Genomic DNA, 18,514 nt, shown 5'->3' with positions numbered 1-18,514 from the left:
AAATTGATGAAGCACCTTTTTTTTATCCTCAATAAAAAAAATGTGAGTCCATCCAATTCTCTTCACCATCGAAGATATAGGTGACAACAACGAGAAGCTAATTAGGTGAGTTAATTAGACTTCCGATGACTTCAATTATTATAGAGAAATTTCGGTATTTAAATGATTGAAAAGAAGATAGTAAGTGGCATTTACACCACTCATTAGTTTGTGGTTGAGATAATAAATGATAAGTTTTATGTCATAAAAAATAACACCACGAATTCGTTTTTTTACTTGAACGTCACGAGATCGCCATGTCCCTTTATTGGAGAAATTGACTTGGCAGATCGAACTCAACAATCACACCAAGCAAGATAGAATTCTATTGATGTTGTCCTGTGAGCAACTAAAAATATGATAGCAAGAATCAAACAAACAAGTTTGATATCTCCTCCTGTCCTTATGAAGTACCTACGATGAGGAAATCATCCCCATCATGTTCCAATGATCGAGTTGCTGGATTCAGTGTGAAAGCAGTACTGCTTCTGCCATTGATATGCCATTTGAACACCACAGATGGGCATGCCGGTCCTTCGAGCTGCAGAAAATGAACCCCACTACCTGGAAACATCCTTCTTTTCCTCACGGTTGACTTTGTTCTACCATCACGCAATCGATCACACCCGTACAGCATGTGTTTATGATCTAAAAACGCCAAGAAATCAAACAAGAAACGTGCACGAGGTAGAAAAGTAGAAACCAAGGGGCCGCCTGCCGCCCCTCCCTTCTTATATTTGTCAACCCATCCTTAGATCACACCGCAATAATTCTTGTCGCAACAAAACAGAGCAGGAAGAAGAAGAAAGCTCCCCCCCCTTCTTTCTCCTGAAACTTTGCTCGAGTGACTACTTTGATCTTTAGGAAGAAAAGAGGGGAGGGAATGGCAGCATGTAATGAGATCATCGGCGTCTCTCCGCTGGGGAGATCCTCTTTTCTTCCTGGGAATAGATCTGTTTTGCTGGGGAGCAAACAGAACAAGCTCTGTTTTGCCTCCCCTGCTCTGTTGGAACAGAGGAGGAAGGGGAGACTTCCGTCCATGAAGAAGGCCGCGGCGACGCCAGTCGTGGCGACGATCAGCGAGGAGGTGGTGAAGTTGGTGGCGGGGAAGCAGCAGCAGAAGTTGAAGGTCAGGGCGGCGCTGACCGTGAGGAGGAAGCTCAAGGAGGATCTGAAGGAGGTCATCGTCAATCAACTCGACGCGCTGTCCGACAAGATCGGCCGGAATGTGGTGCTGGAGCTCATCAGCACGGAGATCAATCCAAGTAAGCCTCGAAACATTTCGATCTGGCTTTTGGTTCTCGGATCACAAGCTCCAGCTCTACTTTGCGTCCTGTTTGATGAGATGGAGGAGGAAAAATACAAAGAAAAAGTTAGACTCTTTTGGGGTCAAGCTCTTTTTACTTGATTTTTGGTAGATTTAAAGTGGATCTAGTGCTGTTATCAGATCTTTATAGTATAAAGCAAATCCAAAGATGACTCTTTTCAATCTAAAAAAATCCCCATATTTACCAAAAGGAGGTACTTTTTCTCTCTTCCCTCAAGAACAATCATCGATTGTGTCCTTCCAGATCGGCTTTTTCAAGATGGAATCATTGTAGATCATAGTTTTTTCCCTTTTAACTTCTCCAGTTGGCAGCAGATTTGCTGACACCAGAACAAGAGAAAAGCCAATTTCCTTCTTTGATGCCTCTAATTGTTCTCCCTGCAACTCAGGAACCAAAAAGCCGAACAAGAGCGGCGAGACGGTGATCAAGGATTGGTACGAGAAGAAGAACGTGAAGGGAGAGCGCGTGGTGTACACCGCGGAATTCGGCGTGGACTCCGCCTTCGGCGAGCCTGGGGTGATCACGGTGGTCAACCGCCACCAGAAGGAGTTCTTCCTTGAGGGCGTCGTCATCGAGGGGTTCGCGTGCGGGCCGGTGCATTTCCCCTGCAACTCTTGGGTCCAATCCACCAAGGACCTTCCCACCAAGCGAATCTTCTTCAGCAACAAGGTCAGCGTCATCCTCTGCGCTTGTTGATCACAGCCATTGAGACATGCAGTTGATCTCATCAGTAGCCATTGATGACTTGAGTGCAGCCATATCTGCCATCGGAGACGCCGGCGGGGCTGAAAGAGCTGAGGAAGAAGGAACTGAACGAGCAACGAGGCGACGGCAATGGTGTTCGGAAGCGGTCCGACAGGATCTACGACTACGCCACCTACAATGACTTGGGTAATCCCGATCGAGGCATCGAGTTTGCTAGGCCGACACTCGGGGGCAAGAAGATCCCTTATCCAAGACGATGCCGTACCGGTCGCCCCCCAACAGATACCAGTGAGTTCTCTTTCCCCTCTGTCGACAGATGGAGTCGAGGATTCTCCTGTCGCTTATAGGAACCACGGCGAGGATGCCGGTTGCTGATCCGTTGACTTGGTCCGCCATGAATTGGTCACCGCCAAGATCGACGAACATGGCGTGATGTGATATCGTTCTCAATGTGCAGAGGTTGACTGCAATCCATGGAAAGCTAACCAAACGACTTGTATTCATCTACATTGGTGCAGACATGGTAGCTGAGAGCCGAATCGAGAAGCCACATCCCATATATGTGCCTCGGGACGAGGCGTTCGAGGAGCTGAAACAGGGTGCCTTCTCCGCAGGAAGACTCAGGGCTGTGCTGCACAACTTCATCCCCTCCCTCATCGCGTCCATCTCCGCTGATAACCATGACTTCCAGGGTTTCCACCACATCGACAATCTCTACAAGGAGGGCCTCGTCCTCAAGCTCGGCCTCCAGGAACACCTCATCAAGAAGCTCCCTTTCGTTCGAAAGATCCAGGAATCGAGCGAGGGCCTGCTTCGATACGACACCCCACGCATCCTCTCCAGTAAGCACTGCGTCCAATTTCCGATTACCTGACGTCTCTGCTTGAGCTTAATGCGATTTGGATTGTCCACCTGCAGAGGACAAGTTCGCGTGGCTCCGGGACGATGAGTTTGCACGACAGGCGGTCGCCGGCATCAACCCTGTCAGCATAGAGAGGCTTCAGGTGATCCTCCTTAGCCATACACACAGTCGGTAACAAGGGTATTTGGAACGAAGCTCCCCGTAGTGACAAGGGTATTATGGTCTATAGGCTTTCCCTCCGGTCAGCAAGCTGGACTCTGAGATCTATGGCCCACCTGAATCCGCTATCACCGAAGCCCACATATCCGGTCAGCTCGAGGGTTTGACCGTACAACAGGTACAAATATTGTAAAAGCCGTCGATGTTGATGATACTGACAGAAAGTGCCATCGTCGCGGCCCCTGATGGATGATTGCTGTTGTGTCTTCCTGATCATATGAAGGCTGTGGAGGAAGGGAAGCTGTTCGTGGTGGACTTCCACGACATATACCTGCCGTTCATCGAGAGGATCAACGCGATGGACCGGAAGGCGTACGCGACGAGGACACTCTTCTTCTTGAATCCCATCGGGACGCTGAAGCCCGTAGCGATCGAGTTGGGACTCCCTCCGGCGCAACCGGGGGCGTCCCGGCCGAGCATGGTGCTGACGCCGCCTCGCGACGCTACTACCAACTGGCTCTGGATGCTCGGCAAGGCCCACGTCTGCTCCAACGACGCCGGCGTCCACCAGCTCGTCAACCACTGGTACAGAGATCGACAACGAGTGCCTTGTGATCGAGAATTCTCGCTTCAGGTAGCCCGTGGACGCGGTGAGGTTCTAATCGGGCGGTGGTGACACGCAGGTTGAGGACGCACGCGGTTATGGAGCCGTTCATTCTGGCGGCGTACCGGCAGCTGAGCGCGATGCACCCGGTGTTCAAGCTGTTGCACCCGCACATGCGGTACACGCTGGAGATCAACGCGCTGGCGCGGCAGAGCCTGATCAACGCCGACGGCGTGATCGAGTCCTGCTTCACCCCCGGCGCCGTTTGCATGGAGATGAGCGCCGCCTACTACAAGCATCACTGGCGATTCGACCTCGAGGGGCTACCAGCTGATCTCATCCGCAGGCAAGCTCTCTATCCTCCATCTAATCTAACTATGGAAAGGACACACCATAATGCACGGTCATACAATTGACATCCGATCATTTACTGAGTTGCATTCTGGCACTGTATAATTCCCATGCAAAAGAGACGAGTGATTGGGGAAAATAAACGCAATTTGACGTCCAAAATTTCAGGGGAATGGCAGTGGAAGACCCCACGCAACCACATGGCGTCCGCCTCGTCCTACCGGACTATCCGTACGCCGACGACGGTCTCCTCCTCTGGTCCGCCATCACCAGCTACGTCCGCTCCTACATCCAGCTCTACTACCCGGACTCGGACCCGGGCCGCATCCGCTCCGACTCGGAGCTCCAGGCCTGGTACGAGGAGTCCATCAACGTGGGACACGGTGACCACCGCGACGCCCCCTGGTGGCCGCCGCTCGACACCTCGGACGACCTCGTCGCCTTCCTCACCACCCTCATCTGGCTCGCCTCCGCCCAGCACGCCGCTTTGAACTTCGGCCAGTACCCGCTCGGCGGCTACGTCCCGAGTCGGCCCCCGCTCGTGCGGCGACTCATCCCCGACCCGGAGCGCGACGCGGACGAGTACAGGGCCTTCCTCGCCGACCCGCACCGCTACTTCCTGTCAGCCATGCCCAGCGTGCTGCAGGCCACCAAGTTCATGGCGGTCGTGGACACGCTGTCAATGCACTCGCCGGACGAGGAGTACCTGGGGGGCACGCGGGAGGGCGCCGCCGCGTGGACGGCGGACAAGGAGGCCGAAGCGGCCTACCGGAACTTCGCCGACGAGGTTGCGGCTGCTGAGGAGGAGATCAAGAAGCGGAACGTGGACCCGACTCGGCGGAATCGGTGCGGAGCCGGGGTGCTGCCTTACGAGTTGCTGGCGCCGAGTTCCCCACCCGGTGTAACGGGACGGGGAGTTCCCAATAGCGTCTCCATATAAGGGGAGGTAATCGCTCTCGACGGTGAGGGGAACATGGATTCTTTTCTTCTTTGTAACTCGTAGGACAAACCAGAGCTTATATACAAAAGATCGAGAACAATATTGGAAATATAATGTTAGAATTATTGAATGTAGAAAGGAAGACATGATTATATGGAAATGTAAATGGTATTGGAATTTATATTATCCCCTTTGTGACAATTATTTAAGAATGCTAATTATGATAAGTCTGGAAAGATCCAATTGTAGCTAAACCAGATGGTCACTTATTTGATTTCCCTCTTTTGCAATTATATAGTGTATCAAAAAATATAATGCAATCAAAATCTCTTACTGACTGCATTAAGAAAAGAAGCACTTGTTTCATCAGACTCAATTAATTGTACATCAATATGTAATAAAAAGAATTGCATGTATCATTTAATTCCTAAAAGAAATCCAAGAAAAAAACTGGCATCAAATGATCTGCCCATTCCGAATACACACAAAAATGTTACTCCATTGATCGCTCCTAGCAATTATCCAACAAGTCCAAATTACTATACTAAGGATGATCATAACATCTACTAATAGGAGTATTGAACATAAAGCTTGACAGCCATCAATTTGAGCTGGTCACATATTATTGGAAAATAGGATACATTAGGCAATATTTTAATCTCTAAAAATATGACCTAACTCCTAGGCTGCTCATTTAATCTTAAGCTCAGCCGGGAAAGATTATCACACTAATGCCAGATAAAACATCAGAAATGTGGTTCAAGTACATGGACCATCAAGCTTGTTCCAAGAGAGCTTACCAAAAAGAAAGCAAGTGCCATAAACTCATTGCAACACAATAAGACTTCGAAGAGCAAGAGCGCCAGATCTAGTTCTAAATAGCATCTTGACATGATCAAACAACCCAATCTCCTAATCATAGCAAGAACTTACATGACCTGTTCTAGCATTATCAATCTGAAACAATGAAAATCAGGTGGTTTGGATAAAGATTGTTTATTTCAGAGAAACTAACTTCTGGGTCAAAATTATAAGAAGCAAATAACGATTACAAACAAAAAGAAAAAGCAAGAGACATAAAAGTTCACAAGAAATTAACAATTATATAAAAAATTCAAGACGAAGATGAAATTACCAAGATACAGCGATCAGCATGTCTAAGATGCAATAGCTCTCACAAAGAAATGGTGGTGCGGAAGCAAATTGAAAATCAAACAGAATATATAACTTTTTCACCATACAATAACAAGAAGCTGTAAGGCTGCAACATCTTTATCCTCCACGATTGATAAAAATCACATCGAAAAAGATATAAACAACATAAGTTTAAATTATTCTCAAGCTGATGGTTCTTTGTACAAATGTCTAGAACAAATAGGTTTAGCAATCCAAGGTCGAAATGAAATCAGACAAACACATGGTAAGAGAAAGAAAAATGTTTTCAGCCATACACAATGCTATATTAAAAGTTAATCTCAACTAGAAGACACCCTCCTTAAAGGAATTCCCTTTTGCAAGCACAAGACAACAGATCATTAACAAGTAAAAGAACAATACCTCAGGTGGATACCTGACATTCAATAAGAAAGAAACTACAGTTATCTATTCACAAAGTAAATTACCATGTTTAATATATTACCCAAGAGCAGTACATGAGAAAGAATGTGCGACTCCAAAGACAACACCGGGCAGAGTTTCCCAAGACAACACCGGGCAATCAAAGGGTGATTACCCTTAACACATGAACAAGTTCAATGGTAAGTGCAGCAACATAAAGAAAATCCATCTTCATATGTAACTCTTATAACATCTGAGACTTGTGACAGCATATCCATGTACAGATGCAACCTTGGCTTTCTAGGCAAACTCAACACTTGACCACCACAAAAAGGTACTTCATATAATCATGGCTTCCAAGTTCTTAGTGTGGAAAGTGGTAGGGAAGACCAGCGCATCAGTATGCCAATGGCAATTCAGCTTTCCAGTTCTCCTGAGAGAAAGATAGGTCATTGCAAGCCAGCCAATGGCAAGAGGCCAATTGCATTGCTCACTCTAATAATCAGAAATATGAGGTAAAGTGTTATTAGGCCAAAGCCCAACATCTTGTTAGGACACATATCATTCCGTGGTAAGATGATAAGGGCCCAAACAAGTCCAGATACAAGAAAAATCATGGTGTACACCAAGGTGCTATCTTGTGGTAGCACATAGGATTTAGGAGCAGTCGACCAAGCTCCAAGCAACATTGACATCCCCAAACCAGCAAGCGTGTTGAACATTGGTCCTGCATAGCATCCTGACATCGCAATCTGCACACCATCACCCCCGTTTACAGCCAAAGCAACATTTGACATCAAATCTCCCATTGAATTGCCCCATGCCAATACTGTCAGTCCCAGAATGGAAGGATTTATCCCCAAAATCACACCCAAGGTCACCAAAAGAGCAACCAACTCATTAGCAACAATGTAAAACCATGCTATGCTCATGAAAAACCCTCCTAAAACCCATGGAAACAAATACCTCCGTGGTGGATGATCGGTGCTGGTGTACAGGAAAGCAACAGCTGCAAATCCAACACCAAAGAGGCCGCCTACAATGTAAGCAGCAATGCTGATTTTAGAAGTCTCCTGGGTATTCCACACGAATGCCAAAAGAATGGGGGCGAAGAAAGCACTTGCAACTGCATATGGTTTTGACCACCTTTCTTCCTCAACGATTGGAATTGTCAACCTTCTAGGGATGGTCAGGGGCATCTCCATTAACAGAAATAGTTTGGAAAATGAGAAAACCGATGCTTCTGCCTCTTGTTCATTCCAACCCCATAAAGGCCTGGAGCTGTCAAATGAATTCGCTCTGCTTCCCTGATTCGAATAAATAGCCACATGTGAAGCCCACATCCACTGTGGCAATGAACCATGCAGATGTGATACCTCGTTGTCAAGATCATCTTCAAGAAGACTGCTATAGACGGACACATCCTCTTCACTGCCAAGAGAAAAGATGCTTCCTCTAACTGGGAGCAGTGGAGTCACCATGTCTAACTTCAACTTCCGAGCATGCTTCCTCAGAATCTCATTTGCTGCCACGGTGAAAGCATAAACCAAATAAATCGAGACAAACAAAACTGCTCCCCAAAGTGTCACTCTTCCAACAAACAAGATCAAGGACAATGACGCCAATGTCAATAAAAAGAAGCTAATATCTCTGATGAAGCACTTTCTATCAATCTGAACATTCTTCTCCGCCACAAATAAAGCGACAGTTCCAACAACTATGCAAGTGACGAAGACTGCTCCACCCAGCACACTATTAATGCCAACCTCGCCAGCACCCGTACCGATGAATGCTGCAATGCTCGCAAATACATCAGGAGCACCATTGCCAAGTGGAAGAAGAGTGACCCCAGCAACAGTCGGTGGAAGCTTTAGTAAGATGGAGAGTTTCTCTAAGCTACAGCAGAAGTAATCTGCTGCGGTGTTCCCCAACGTGTAGAACAAAGCTGCCAGCCATAATACAAGCACAGCATATCCCAAAACGCGAAATTTCCGACAATCACAATAGAAAAAAGTAATGTAATCGATGATTCCACCGGAATTGCACTGCCTGTGCGTCTTCAAGAAGTCACAGTGGCTGGCGAAGCCCTCGTGCTGGCGTATGCCAGCACATGCCACGGTAGGATTCGCCAGGGGTTCGAATGACTCGTCCATCGGAGCGATCGGGACGGACCCATTTGTCGAATTGGTGAAAGAGAGCTCGGCCATCCTCCGACGAGGATAGAGGTCAGATTTGGAAGTATGACCGAGGGAAAAATTAGATCTTGGACCAAGGAAAGGGTTCCTGAGGACATCCTCTCCGTTGTAGAAGAACAAGAACAATACCAGAGAGCAGAAGGCATTGAAAACCGCGCGAAATCTGGAACGGCGCGTATGGATCCCAGCCATGTCGGTGAAGTACGACGATGGTTCCTTACCCCTTCACCGGAGATCTAGGGTTTGGGTACATGGCGAATTCAGCCCAAAAGTTGTCCAAGGGTCGAATTGGGGGATAGTTTGGTATCCAGGAGCTGGAAATCTCGCGTTTATGGGGAAAATCGAAGGCAAAATAGGGTTTTAAAGCCGCAGAAAGATCGATTTCTATTAAAATTAAGGTTTCCGGAGAGTACCTTCGGGGATGACGACGGGAGGTCTCTGGAATCGCCTGCCGCGGAAGGCTTCCAAGGGTCCAAAAATATTCATGGTGACGGATATGCCATCACACACGACACAAGTCACGATCCATAGACGCGGTCGGCGGGGTGCGTCGCGTCAGTCTGTCGAACCTAAATCGTAACTTAAGTTACGGGCTTATCGTGGTGTTTAAGCTGTACTTAGGATTGGCAAGCGGATCGGAGTCTTTTGGCCATTCTGATTAATTCGATCAGTTTGAATGAGTCTATGTAAAAGGTTCCGCTTGAGTTAGATACTGACAGGGGACGTGTTCGACTCGCAAATTGCAGCTCGTCATATGATGACATAGTGGAGTAGAGATCTGCAGTCATGTAAGTATCAAAATATGTTGCTGATCCCAGCCTACCAATTTACTATTACATATGTTAATTATTATTCACTTATGATTCTTTTCCATCTGACATCAATCTTTATATAAGTCGATATATCGATTGACGCCTGAGCTATCCACTCAATCACATCGAGTTTCTTATGCACGTTGGTTCAAAATCAAATCGAGTTGATTTGGACATTATGATTTAGATAGTCATATTTGTTCATAGAGTTAGAAACACGACTAGCTTTTGCAGACAGATAATCCGCAAGCAAACTCTGTTCATAGGACTCGTAAACTCTCCTAAAACATTCCACATCCAGACAATAGCCTAATAGGCAAGTAATGTTTACTGGGTTTGTTTAAACAATACTCCTAAAATATTCCATAGACTTTTGTTTTCAATGCTGTGACATGAATATTGTCTTATAAATAGAGAAAAACATATCCACATGAATATTGTCATGCATCCAAAGTTCGACCAGAAATTTTCACTAATGCATGCATATTGGTGTAACATTCAGTTTTAAGATAAATCAGGTTATCCTCAACCAGTGTAATCACAGAAACCAAGAGAGAGTTACCAAAGTCCCAAGCATGACTCCTCTGGAATCGAAACTGAATCAAGCTGTAGATGAAATAATCTACCATCAATCACGTTCACTGATCGCTGTGAGGTGTTCATCTATCTCCTCTGTCGACAACACTCTAAATGCTGGATCATCATTCCTCACAACTCCCACCTAGGGAATAACCAATAACCGTAAGTCAAAAGCAAGATTGGAAGCACTATTTATGGACGAGCCTAAGATACAGTGGAAAAGAAGTAATTTTTTTTTTTTAATGTGAACGACTAACAACTTCTGCTCGAGGCTAGTTTTCTCCAGCCTTTCAAATGAAATTACTGATACTCATGACCATAAATCAAGAAATTACCTCAATCTCTGTTGCTTTAAAATCCTCCTGCAGAACTGATTGCAGAGCAGATATTGCAGTCTACAAGGCAAAAACCATAATTACAATCATAAATTCATTAATAAGAAAATGCTAACCTAATTTCAAAATATAATAGTCTTCTACAAGCACTTTATAAAAGAAGCAATTTCGACATTGTATTGACAAAAAGAAGAAACAAATGGTGGAAGAATTAGAAAGAAATAAATAAAACGCCTAAATCTCAAATGAGACAAAGCAAGTACCAACTCAATACACTAAATGAAATCACCAAGGAAGAAACAAAAGTACATCATCTTACCCATGCCAGCAGGTCAAAGGACTAGAAATTGCAAGTCATGATATTCACAAGAACAAATTTTCAATCAATGATAGGTCATTCTAAGATAGGAAACAGATGCTTAGTGCATATTAACTGCAGTCTCAGATTCGTACCTGCACAGTTTCCTCATACGAGAATGCAGGATCAATCTTCATTTTCTTTTCCAAGAAGTTGATTGCCTCTTGTTCTTTCAGGCCAGCACTCGTAGCCTGAAAACATAATACTCAATTTTTATTTACCGTCATAATTACATCTAAAAGGTAAAAACATAATGGCAAAAGTTAGTTTGTTTAACAAGGAATCTAGAACCAATTCACAACTTAGTATAACAACTAAACATTTTAAGTAAAAGTAAATTGGCATGAGTTCCAAAGACAAATAAGATAATGCTACAACCCAAAGTAAACCTGCAATCTAAGATCAGTAATCAACAGCCATTTATAAAAACAATATTAGTTTGCATCATCAACTAAGGGAATTAAAGAAATCAGTAGTAAATTGGTTTTATAAATTTAATCTACAACAAGTGCCCATTAGATTTTACAGAAAAAAAAAACTACTCCAGGGTCAAATAATCAGCAAGCCACAGAGCTCCATGAAACCCCATGGCAAGCATCAACTCCAGCTAAGTTAGAGTTTCTCTCCATATACCATCCGCTGGTCTAGCATATCTAGCTGTTTACAACCTATTCATCTACTTATGACAACAAGAACAACAATGATGATGATGTCGATGATGCAGTGCGGCTAGCTTTCATTTACAATTATCTGGAGTTTACCGACATTGGGTCTCTCTTACATCGGCCATCTAGCTCTTATCTACTGCCTGCTATGAAACCCATATAACAATGTTCTGTTCAGATTCCAATATATCTAGCTGAGAACAGTCCAAAATCATTGCATAATAGCAAAAACAATTTGGAATCATACTAAATTATATCCTTGTATGAAATCAAAAAGCATACTGATTCATTCGATGCTCAATGACAAAACTCAAAAAACAGTCATTAGCACCACTATATATGACAATTATAAAAATAATAATAATGTGTCATAAATGTCAGTTTTGTTTAATAGTTTCACATATAACCCAATGACGCTCACCAGTGGCTATTACTGTGACTAATTATTTTTAAAGTAATTTCTAGTTAGCTAAAAACTCAGATTTATCCTAAAAGAAAGAATTACCTTATCTCTTTCTTTCATCTTCATAGTCTCATTGAAGTTAAATTATGTTGATTTAGTAACGAGCTAGAAAAAGAACAATGAGAATAATATAAACCATCGGCAAATCTCGAATCAATTTAGCAGTTGGTTATCAGCTTTTCCAATGCAAAGAAAATATATAGGTCAGGCTATGCCAACCTATAGTGGATGTGAACCTCAGACAATGAGGACGCATCACATCATAACTGCACCAATTTGATCGATCAGGAAGAATACGACTTGTCTTGAGCTAGATCAGTCATGTGGAATAAACAATAGCTCTAAACTGAACAACATCCTATATATGGATTTTTCTTGGCTAATAAAACAATGCATACATAAAGGTGGGCACTATTGAGTTAAAACCCATTACTGAACCAAACCAACCCCATAACTTTGTTCAGATTACAAATGGACTCCATTCAATTCATTTTCAATATTGTAAGATTTCAGTTTATGGTTGTGTAAAATCAAAAACCAGGAAAACAAAACCAGACCCGTATTGATTCGATTAACTTGAGTATGAGCCCGAACTGATCGATTTGGCCCTTCCTAAATAGTTAACCTGACCACACAATTCACCGTTCCACGAAAGTTTCATTTAGATACCCTAGAGGAGATTCCTAAGCTTGCGTGGTTCTTACCTCATTGGTTCTCTCCCTCTCCATCCTCCTCGTCCTTTCCTGTGAATCAAGCTTGCGTGGCACCTATTCTGAGGGCTCAAAAGATACCCTAGAGGAGATTCCTAAGCTCCATAACACTTTGCTGATCTTTGAGATCTGCAAGTTATTTGTTGTCATATATGCAACAATAGCTCGGTGTTTGGCAGCAGTGACCTCACCTATTTCTACTAAGAACCCAATCTAGGTTAATTCAAGGTATTTACTTGATTGTTTTTTCACTTTATGAGAGTTTGCTCATTTAGATCAAATATTGTATAAAGAAATAATCTAGTAAACCTTAACTTGTTGGCATAGTTTTTCCTAGATGTTTGCACTAGTTCTCACTCCCTTGGCTCCCCGCATGACCTCCATCTCCTTGAAACCCATCTCCCTTCCCTTTGCCACTGCACCAAAACTGTATATTTAGTTTGATTTGGTTCAAACAATTGCTCGTTTGGTCCAAGTTCTGATAAAAGTATTCAAAGGGGTGATTTCAGATGAAAGTATCAGGAAACCGAAACTTGAGCAAATTAAAATAGGTCAAGACCAACTGAACAAATTATTTGCTCACTTTCTCATCACTATTGTAGCGACAGCATATGTTGTTTGCATCAGTTTAGCATAACATTAGACTAACTAGATTGTGAACTCCAAGGAATCATGATGATTTTTTATGTGAATCAAACACCTTATTGTACCACAAGTTCAAAGAACTCATCATAATACCTAAACTATGTAATCATACATGCTTCAACAAATAATTCATTACCATATCTAACTTGATTCCAGATAACAAATGAAAAATGTCTACATGAAAAGGATGCAGGACCATGCCTATACCATCTTCCACTCACATATTCTGTATCCAATATAAGAAATCACAAGGGCTCTATGAACACAATTTTTCAAGTATACTACAAAAGAAATCAAGAAAAAAATGATGCAATTGGTGAAATCTGGTTTTTTATATAAATGGTGAAATCTGGCACCACCACAAGTCATCTGGGATAAGATGCATAAAACTAAGCAGGCCTAAGTGTAAAACATTTCATGATAATTAGCACATGAGATTAATCAGGTTTCAACTTTTAAATTTGTACCCATCCCAGCATCCATCTCTATCTTTAGATAATATCCAAAACTGTTGAAATAAGTACAAGAGCACCATACCTTGTGCCCAAAGAAGTGCCCCGCTGGGTCACATTTAAATAGTTGAGGCCCTTTCTCTTCATCAATACCCAAGACCATAGCAACTACATAACAAAAACTATAGTAGTAAGAAAAACAAAGAAAGAGGGGGAAAAGACTAGGAGAATCCATATATAGATGATACTCCATTAATTTCTTTCAGTATTATGAATCTCAGATATTGTCGGAAACTACCTACTCCAAGAGGTCTCATGTAGGCATGCTGGGTGTATATCTGTGATTTGTCTGCTATCCTGTATGTGCATACAATAGAAAATAAGACTACCAATATAAAAAATCCAGCAAGATGAAATACTGAAAGCATTCCAGAGCAGGGAAATAAAAAGGAACATCCCAAATTATGTTGACATACCTAAAAGATCAATAACAGAAAATAGCTGGGGCTATTTAAATAGAAAACAAAAAATATATATAAACTTTAGAAATAACAAGGCTGGTTAGTCATAAAAAGCTCTTAGCCAACAAGCACTGATCCTTTTAGTAGGCAATCATTTAAATTCAAGGAATAACAAAATTACTTTAAGCAAGTCACAAAACTCACCCTTAACCTGAAGGCGAAGTTATGAAACTATGTTGAACTTGACTAGTTATGTCTGATTTGATTAGGGCTACTCAAACCAAACTCATGGGCTAGTTAGTTGTAGTTATCCACATGCATTAAGGCCTTACATTAAAGGAGTAAACTCTTAAAGTTCCTTTGTTTCTTTTCTTTTGAGAAGCAACAAAAGTTGGCTGTTATGAATTTTGCACAGAGAATACAGCTTAATTGTTGGAACAGACCAAGCCATGTTCAACCCTATTAAAACATGTTTGAACTTTGTGTTTGCAAAATGTTAATCTTGTGATCTTGATAACCTCTTTGAAGGTCTATTACAGTTGTAAAGACCCCATCTGAAAGCAATTTGCAAAACCTGAACGATTCATTTCACTAACAAATGATTCTTATTCCAGGTCATTGATCAACAGTCAACAACTGATTATGAACAGATATTGACTAACTGCAATTTTCAGAAAAAAAATTGTTACATTTAGTTATAAAAATTCTGAGCTTGCCTCAAATGAACCTACTCCGAAGGAACAAAATTAAACTTCTACATAGATAGGGATCGCCTAACACTAAAGCCCGACCATCAGATTAATTCTTACTACCAGAAGCGCCAACTACCGGACTTCCTACTTCGACACTGAGTTCAGTGGCTTATTTGGTAAACTTCTCTCAGTGAAACTGCAAACAAATGTTGAATTCCTGATCTTGATCTTTATAAATCTCAATGGCACATCACATGCAAATACAACAGTTGCTTATAAGTTTGCCTGTTTTTTCAACTATAACAGTAAATGAATCCCATTCTCACATGAAAAACATGTATGCATACTTTTCACACATGATGAATTCTTCGCATGTACGTTAGATGTCTTGCTAGAGACGTACAGAATTATAATAATTCACAAGAAAAATCGTACTAATTTGCCATTGGTGGGATATATTATGACATACAACAAATACGGAATCTTACTACAACAATTACAGTAAGGGTGTCACTGCCTAGATGTAAAGGTGCTACAAACTATCAAAAATCTTAAACACCAAAAAGAGAACTCTTGTTAAATCTTAGAAAAAGCACATCCCAGTGGCAAAAGACTGAAGCAGACTGCTGGAATATGCATAAATTGACACACGTGATGATAAAAAGATCAGAATTGCAATTGATTTATTCATTGTAAGATATATAAGCTGGAAGTTAATGACCATACCATTTGGCTAAAACATCTACAGGCATCTCATAACCCCATTTAAAACGAAATTCAGCTGCTTCATTTCTTGCTTGTTGGACTAAAGATCTTGCATCAGCTACAACAACCATATACAGAACAATGTCAATAAAACCAACAAATTATGGTTGAACAAATCATCTGAATCCAAAACAATAACAGCACCAAATAAATCAAATATTCTAATATAAAACATCAAGAGATATTTTTTCAAGAATTTTTACACAAGACTTTGAAGTTGAAGGAAATAGTCCTTTTATAATAACTAAAAATTATAATTGGAAGTAGGATATTAAGGTAGCTGTTGTTCTAAAAAACGTGTCAAGTTGTTCTAATCTAAATAAAAAAGCATCATCGCTATAATACAATGATGTCATCGCCATAATCCAAACTGTTTTGCCTGCTCTTTAATGTACTTGTTGCTAGCCTTCAGATTTTTCACAAGCTTGCTCACGTGATTGGGCCTTATTTATTCTAGAAATAAGTAAGAAATGTAGAAAACCTGTCATCCCAGTTGCTAACAGTCCGAGGTACTTTGTAATTGGAAAGAGATGCGTGACACTGATCTGATCCAGAAGCTTGTCCTGCATTAAGTTTTCCAAGACAAATTAAAAACAAAAATTACACTCCAATAACAAAAACAATATAACATTTTCGATAGTGTTAAAGAGTGAGTTGAAGAAATACTCACGGGAACCTTCTTCTGAGTGACGACGCATACGGAATCCTTTCCTCGGACTCCAATCGACGTGATCCCGGAGGCCTTGACGGCCTTAAACGCATACTCTGTCCCAATCAAGGAAAAGCACGCTTCAAACCAAAATCACAACCCTAAAAATCGCGATTCCTCGTATTCTGCAAAGCCAATAGAACAATCCGGCTTCGAGAAAGCGAAGGATCAAAGGTTACGCCTTGGGTGGGAATCAAAAACCCTAGGGCTTACCGACTTGGTAGAGACGGCCCTCGGGGGAGAAGATTGTGATGTGTCGATCGTAGCCGGCTCCAGTTCCGCGACTCATGGCGCTGTGTCAGCTCTCTCTTCACCCGGGTGCTCTACGGTTTCTCCGCGAGCCTTGGGGTTCGGATCAAGATTTATGTCTATGGCGACGGATCTCAAGCGCTGAGGGAAGGAAGAAGGCGGCCAAGCTGTGCTTCGGCTGCAAGAAAGAAATGCGTTTTTGCTATTACATCCCTAAATATTCTTTTTTCTCTCAATTAACAAAAATATTTTTTCAATATTGACCCTAAATTAGTTCAATTAATGCTTTGCCCCCTGTATCTTTTGCTAACATAAGATGATTTCATGCTTGGGCGATTCCCTATAAAATACTCATATTTTAGATTTTTTTAATTGATATTTCCATTTTTAAACAGTCTTTTTAATTTTAAAAATAATCAAAAATACTTTTCAAAAAAAATTCTACTCATTTTTATCGGTTTTAATTTAAATTGTTAAGATCTTTTTTTAATAACATTTATCATGTTTTTATTGATATACCAAAAACACTATAAATGTTATTAAAAAATATTATAGGAGATAGGCTAATAATTCTTTTAAATCATTTATATTATTTTTAAATAAGTTTTATAGTATTCTTATTATGGTGATCAAATTATTTTTTTATTTCTATCTAGGTAATGTTGTTTCTAAACTAATATAAATACATATTTGAACTATATCAATGCTTCGTAGTGTGTATTGATTTTATTTGATTTATTTATAGTATTTTTATTATGATGACTAAAACATTATAGTAGATGAGAAATTTTTTAAAGAATAATTTTAATATATTTTAAAAAAATTAAGGATACTATTTTAAAAAATAAAATATAAATATTTATTAAAAATATTATATATATATATATATATATATATATATATATATTCTACATGTGTTAATTATGCTCGTGGGTATAGGTATCCTACCCTATTAGAGGTTGGGATATTTTTTATTATCCACATGGTGATGGAGCGATGATGGATGATACACTCCCTAACTCATCCCTACCCATTAAGACGTAAGCTAAGACAATGGATGGACAAAGCGCTCACCTAAGTCAAATCAGGTTAAGCTTAGTTTTGGTTGGGTTGATCAGAAGTCAATTGCAAATCATTTGGCTTGATTGAATTAGATAAAACACTATTGATAGGAAATCTAACATCAAATGACATGTGGTTACCACGCGAGATCCAAGTCACCATCCACTCATTTGCCCATGCAGACAAAGATTCAAATTATAGAACCATAAACCTCTTTTTTCGTCAATTACAAGCTTCATTTTCTTCCGTTATAATAAAAAAAATAATTACAAGCTTTCTTTTCTTCCATTATTATGATAAGGAAGGACATTACAAACTTTCTTTCCCTTATTCAAAGTACAAAAATACAAAAACACATTCTAAATAGGGAAATGAGAAAGGACTCTCTCTATTCTCAAATTTCTCGAACCCACATTTAAAGACCTAGGATTACTAACCTGAGTGTCAGATGGACCAAGCTAGGAAACCTCCCCCAACTCTAGTCTTCATGTGGTGGCATAGTGGGAGCGTAATACTTCCATCTCAAGAGCATAATATTTCCACCTCAGGAGACCGACACCTTCACCTTGGATTCACCTTGAAGCCATCTTGGAGTCACCTCAGATCCACCTTGGAGCCATCTCAAAACCACCTCAAAAATATTTCAAACAATCCTACGCGAACGGGTTTGGACTATGTTAGGTTGACCAAGATACCAATGATATTTTTTCCTAACAATTTAGCACTAAAAAGAGGGCTCGATGTCACAAGAATGTCTGCTTACCAACCCTCTCAATGAACCATCCAACGAGGAGGCTCTGCCTCCAACCCACATCAC

General features: G+C 41.3%; 3 protein-coding genes across 3 annotated transcripts; 1 reads left to right on the top strand and 2 right to left on the bottom strand.

Moving 5' to 3' along the window:
* The first annotated feature begins 780 nt into the window (after nucleotides 1-780).
* On the top strand, nucleotides 781-5,189 carry LOC135624995 (probable lipoxygenase 6). Its single transcript, XM_065129178.1, has 9 exons — nucleotides 781-1,304; nucleotides 1,756-2,036; nucleotides 2,123-2,360; nucleotides 2,591-2,914; nucleotides 2,991-3,076; nucleotides 3,164-3,271; nucleotides 3,377-3,678; nucleotides 3,777-4,043; nucleotides 4,217-5,189. The coding sequence occupies exons 1-9, from the start codon at nucleotides 923-925 to the stop codon at nucleotides 4,986-4,988; spliced, it is 2,760 nt and encodes a 919-aa protein (XP_064985250.1). The 5' UTR covers nucleotides 781-922; the 3' UTR covers nucleotides 4,989-5,189.
* Nucleotides 5,190-6,564: 1,375 nt separating this feature from the next.
* LOC135624994 (cation/calcium exchanger 4-like) lies at nucleotides 6,565-9,292 on the bottom strand. Its single transcript, XM_065129177.1, has 2 exons — nucleotides 9,154-9,292; nucleotides 6,565-9,054 (listed from the first exon to the last, which is right to left on the bottom strand). The coding sequence occupies exon 2, from the start codon at nucleotides 8,930-8,932 to the stop codon at nucleotides 6,995-6,997; it is 1,938 nt and encodes a 645-aa protein (XP_064985249.1). The 5' UTR covers nucleotides 8,933-9,054; nucleotides 9,154-9,292; the 3' UTR covers nucleotides 6,565-6,994.
* A 648-nt stretch (nucleotides 9,293-9,940) lies between these two features.
* Nucleotides 9,941-16,824, bottom strand: LOC103968510 (proteasome subunit alpha type-6). Its single transcript, XM_009381754.3, has 9 exons — nucleotides 16,600-16,824; nucleotides 16,348-16,442; nucleotides 16,159-16,240; nucleotides 15,639-15,735; nucleotides 14,058-14,116; nucleotides 13,845-13,927; nucleotides 10,920-11,015; nucleotides 10,467-10,526; nucleotides 9,941-10,273 (listed from the first exon to the last, which is right to left on the bottom strand). The coding sequence occupies exons 1-9, from the start codon at nucleotides 16,673-16,675 to the stop codon at nucleotides 10,181-10,183; spliced, it is 741 nt and encodes a 246-aa protein (XP_009380029.2). The 5' UTR covers nucleotides 16,676-16,824; the 3' UTR covers nucleotides 9,941-10,180.
* Nucleotides 16,825-18,514: the final 1,690 nt, after the last annotated feature.

This window comes from Musa acuminata, chromosome BXJ2-10, assembly GCF_036884655.1.
Source record: "Musa acuminata AAA Group cultivar baxijiao chromosome BXJ2-10, Cavendish_Baxijiao_AAA, whole genome shotgun sequence".
Classification (NCBI taxonomy): Eukaryota; Viridiplantae; Streptophyta; class Magnoliopsida; order Zingiberales; family Musaceae; genus Musa; species Musa acuminata.
This window is presented reverse-complemented; position numbering and strand designations above follow the sequence as displayed.

Excerpts from the sequence above, each read along its gene's own strand:
- LOC135624995 (XM_065129178.1), top strand. The coding sequence starts at position 923 with ATGGCAGCATGTAATGAGATCATCGGCGTCTCTCCGCTGGGGAGATCC. Across the intron at positions 2,361-2,590 it reads TCGCCCCCCAACAGATACCA|ACATGGTAGCTGAGAGCCGA; the intron begins GTGAGTTCTCTT and ends ACATTGGTGCAG. Across the intron at positions 3,679-3,776 it reads CACCAGCTCGTCAACCACTG|GTTGAGGACGCACGCGGTTA; the intron begins GTACAGAGATCG and ends GGTGACACGCAG.
- LOC135624994 (XM_065129177.1), bottom strand. The coding sequence starts at position 8,932 with ATGGCTGGGATCCATACGCGCCGTTCCAGATTTCGCGCGGTTTTCAAT.
- LOC103968510 (XM_009381754.3), bottom strand. The coding sequence starts at position 16,675 with ATGAGTCGCGGAACTGGAGCCGGCTACGATCGACACATCACAATCTTC. Across the intron at positions 16,443-16,599 it reads GGGCCGTCTCTACCAAGTCG|AGTATGCGTTTAAGGCCGTC; the intron begins GTAAGCCCTAGG and ends TGATTGGGACAG. Across the intron at positions 16,241-16,347 it reads TCACTCAGAAGAAGGTTCCC|GACAAGCTTCTGGATCAGAT; the intron begins GTGAGTATTTCT and ends AACTTAATGCAG.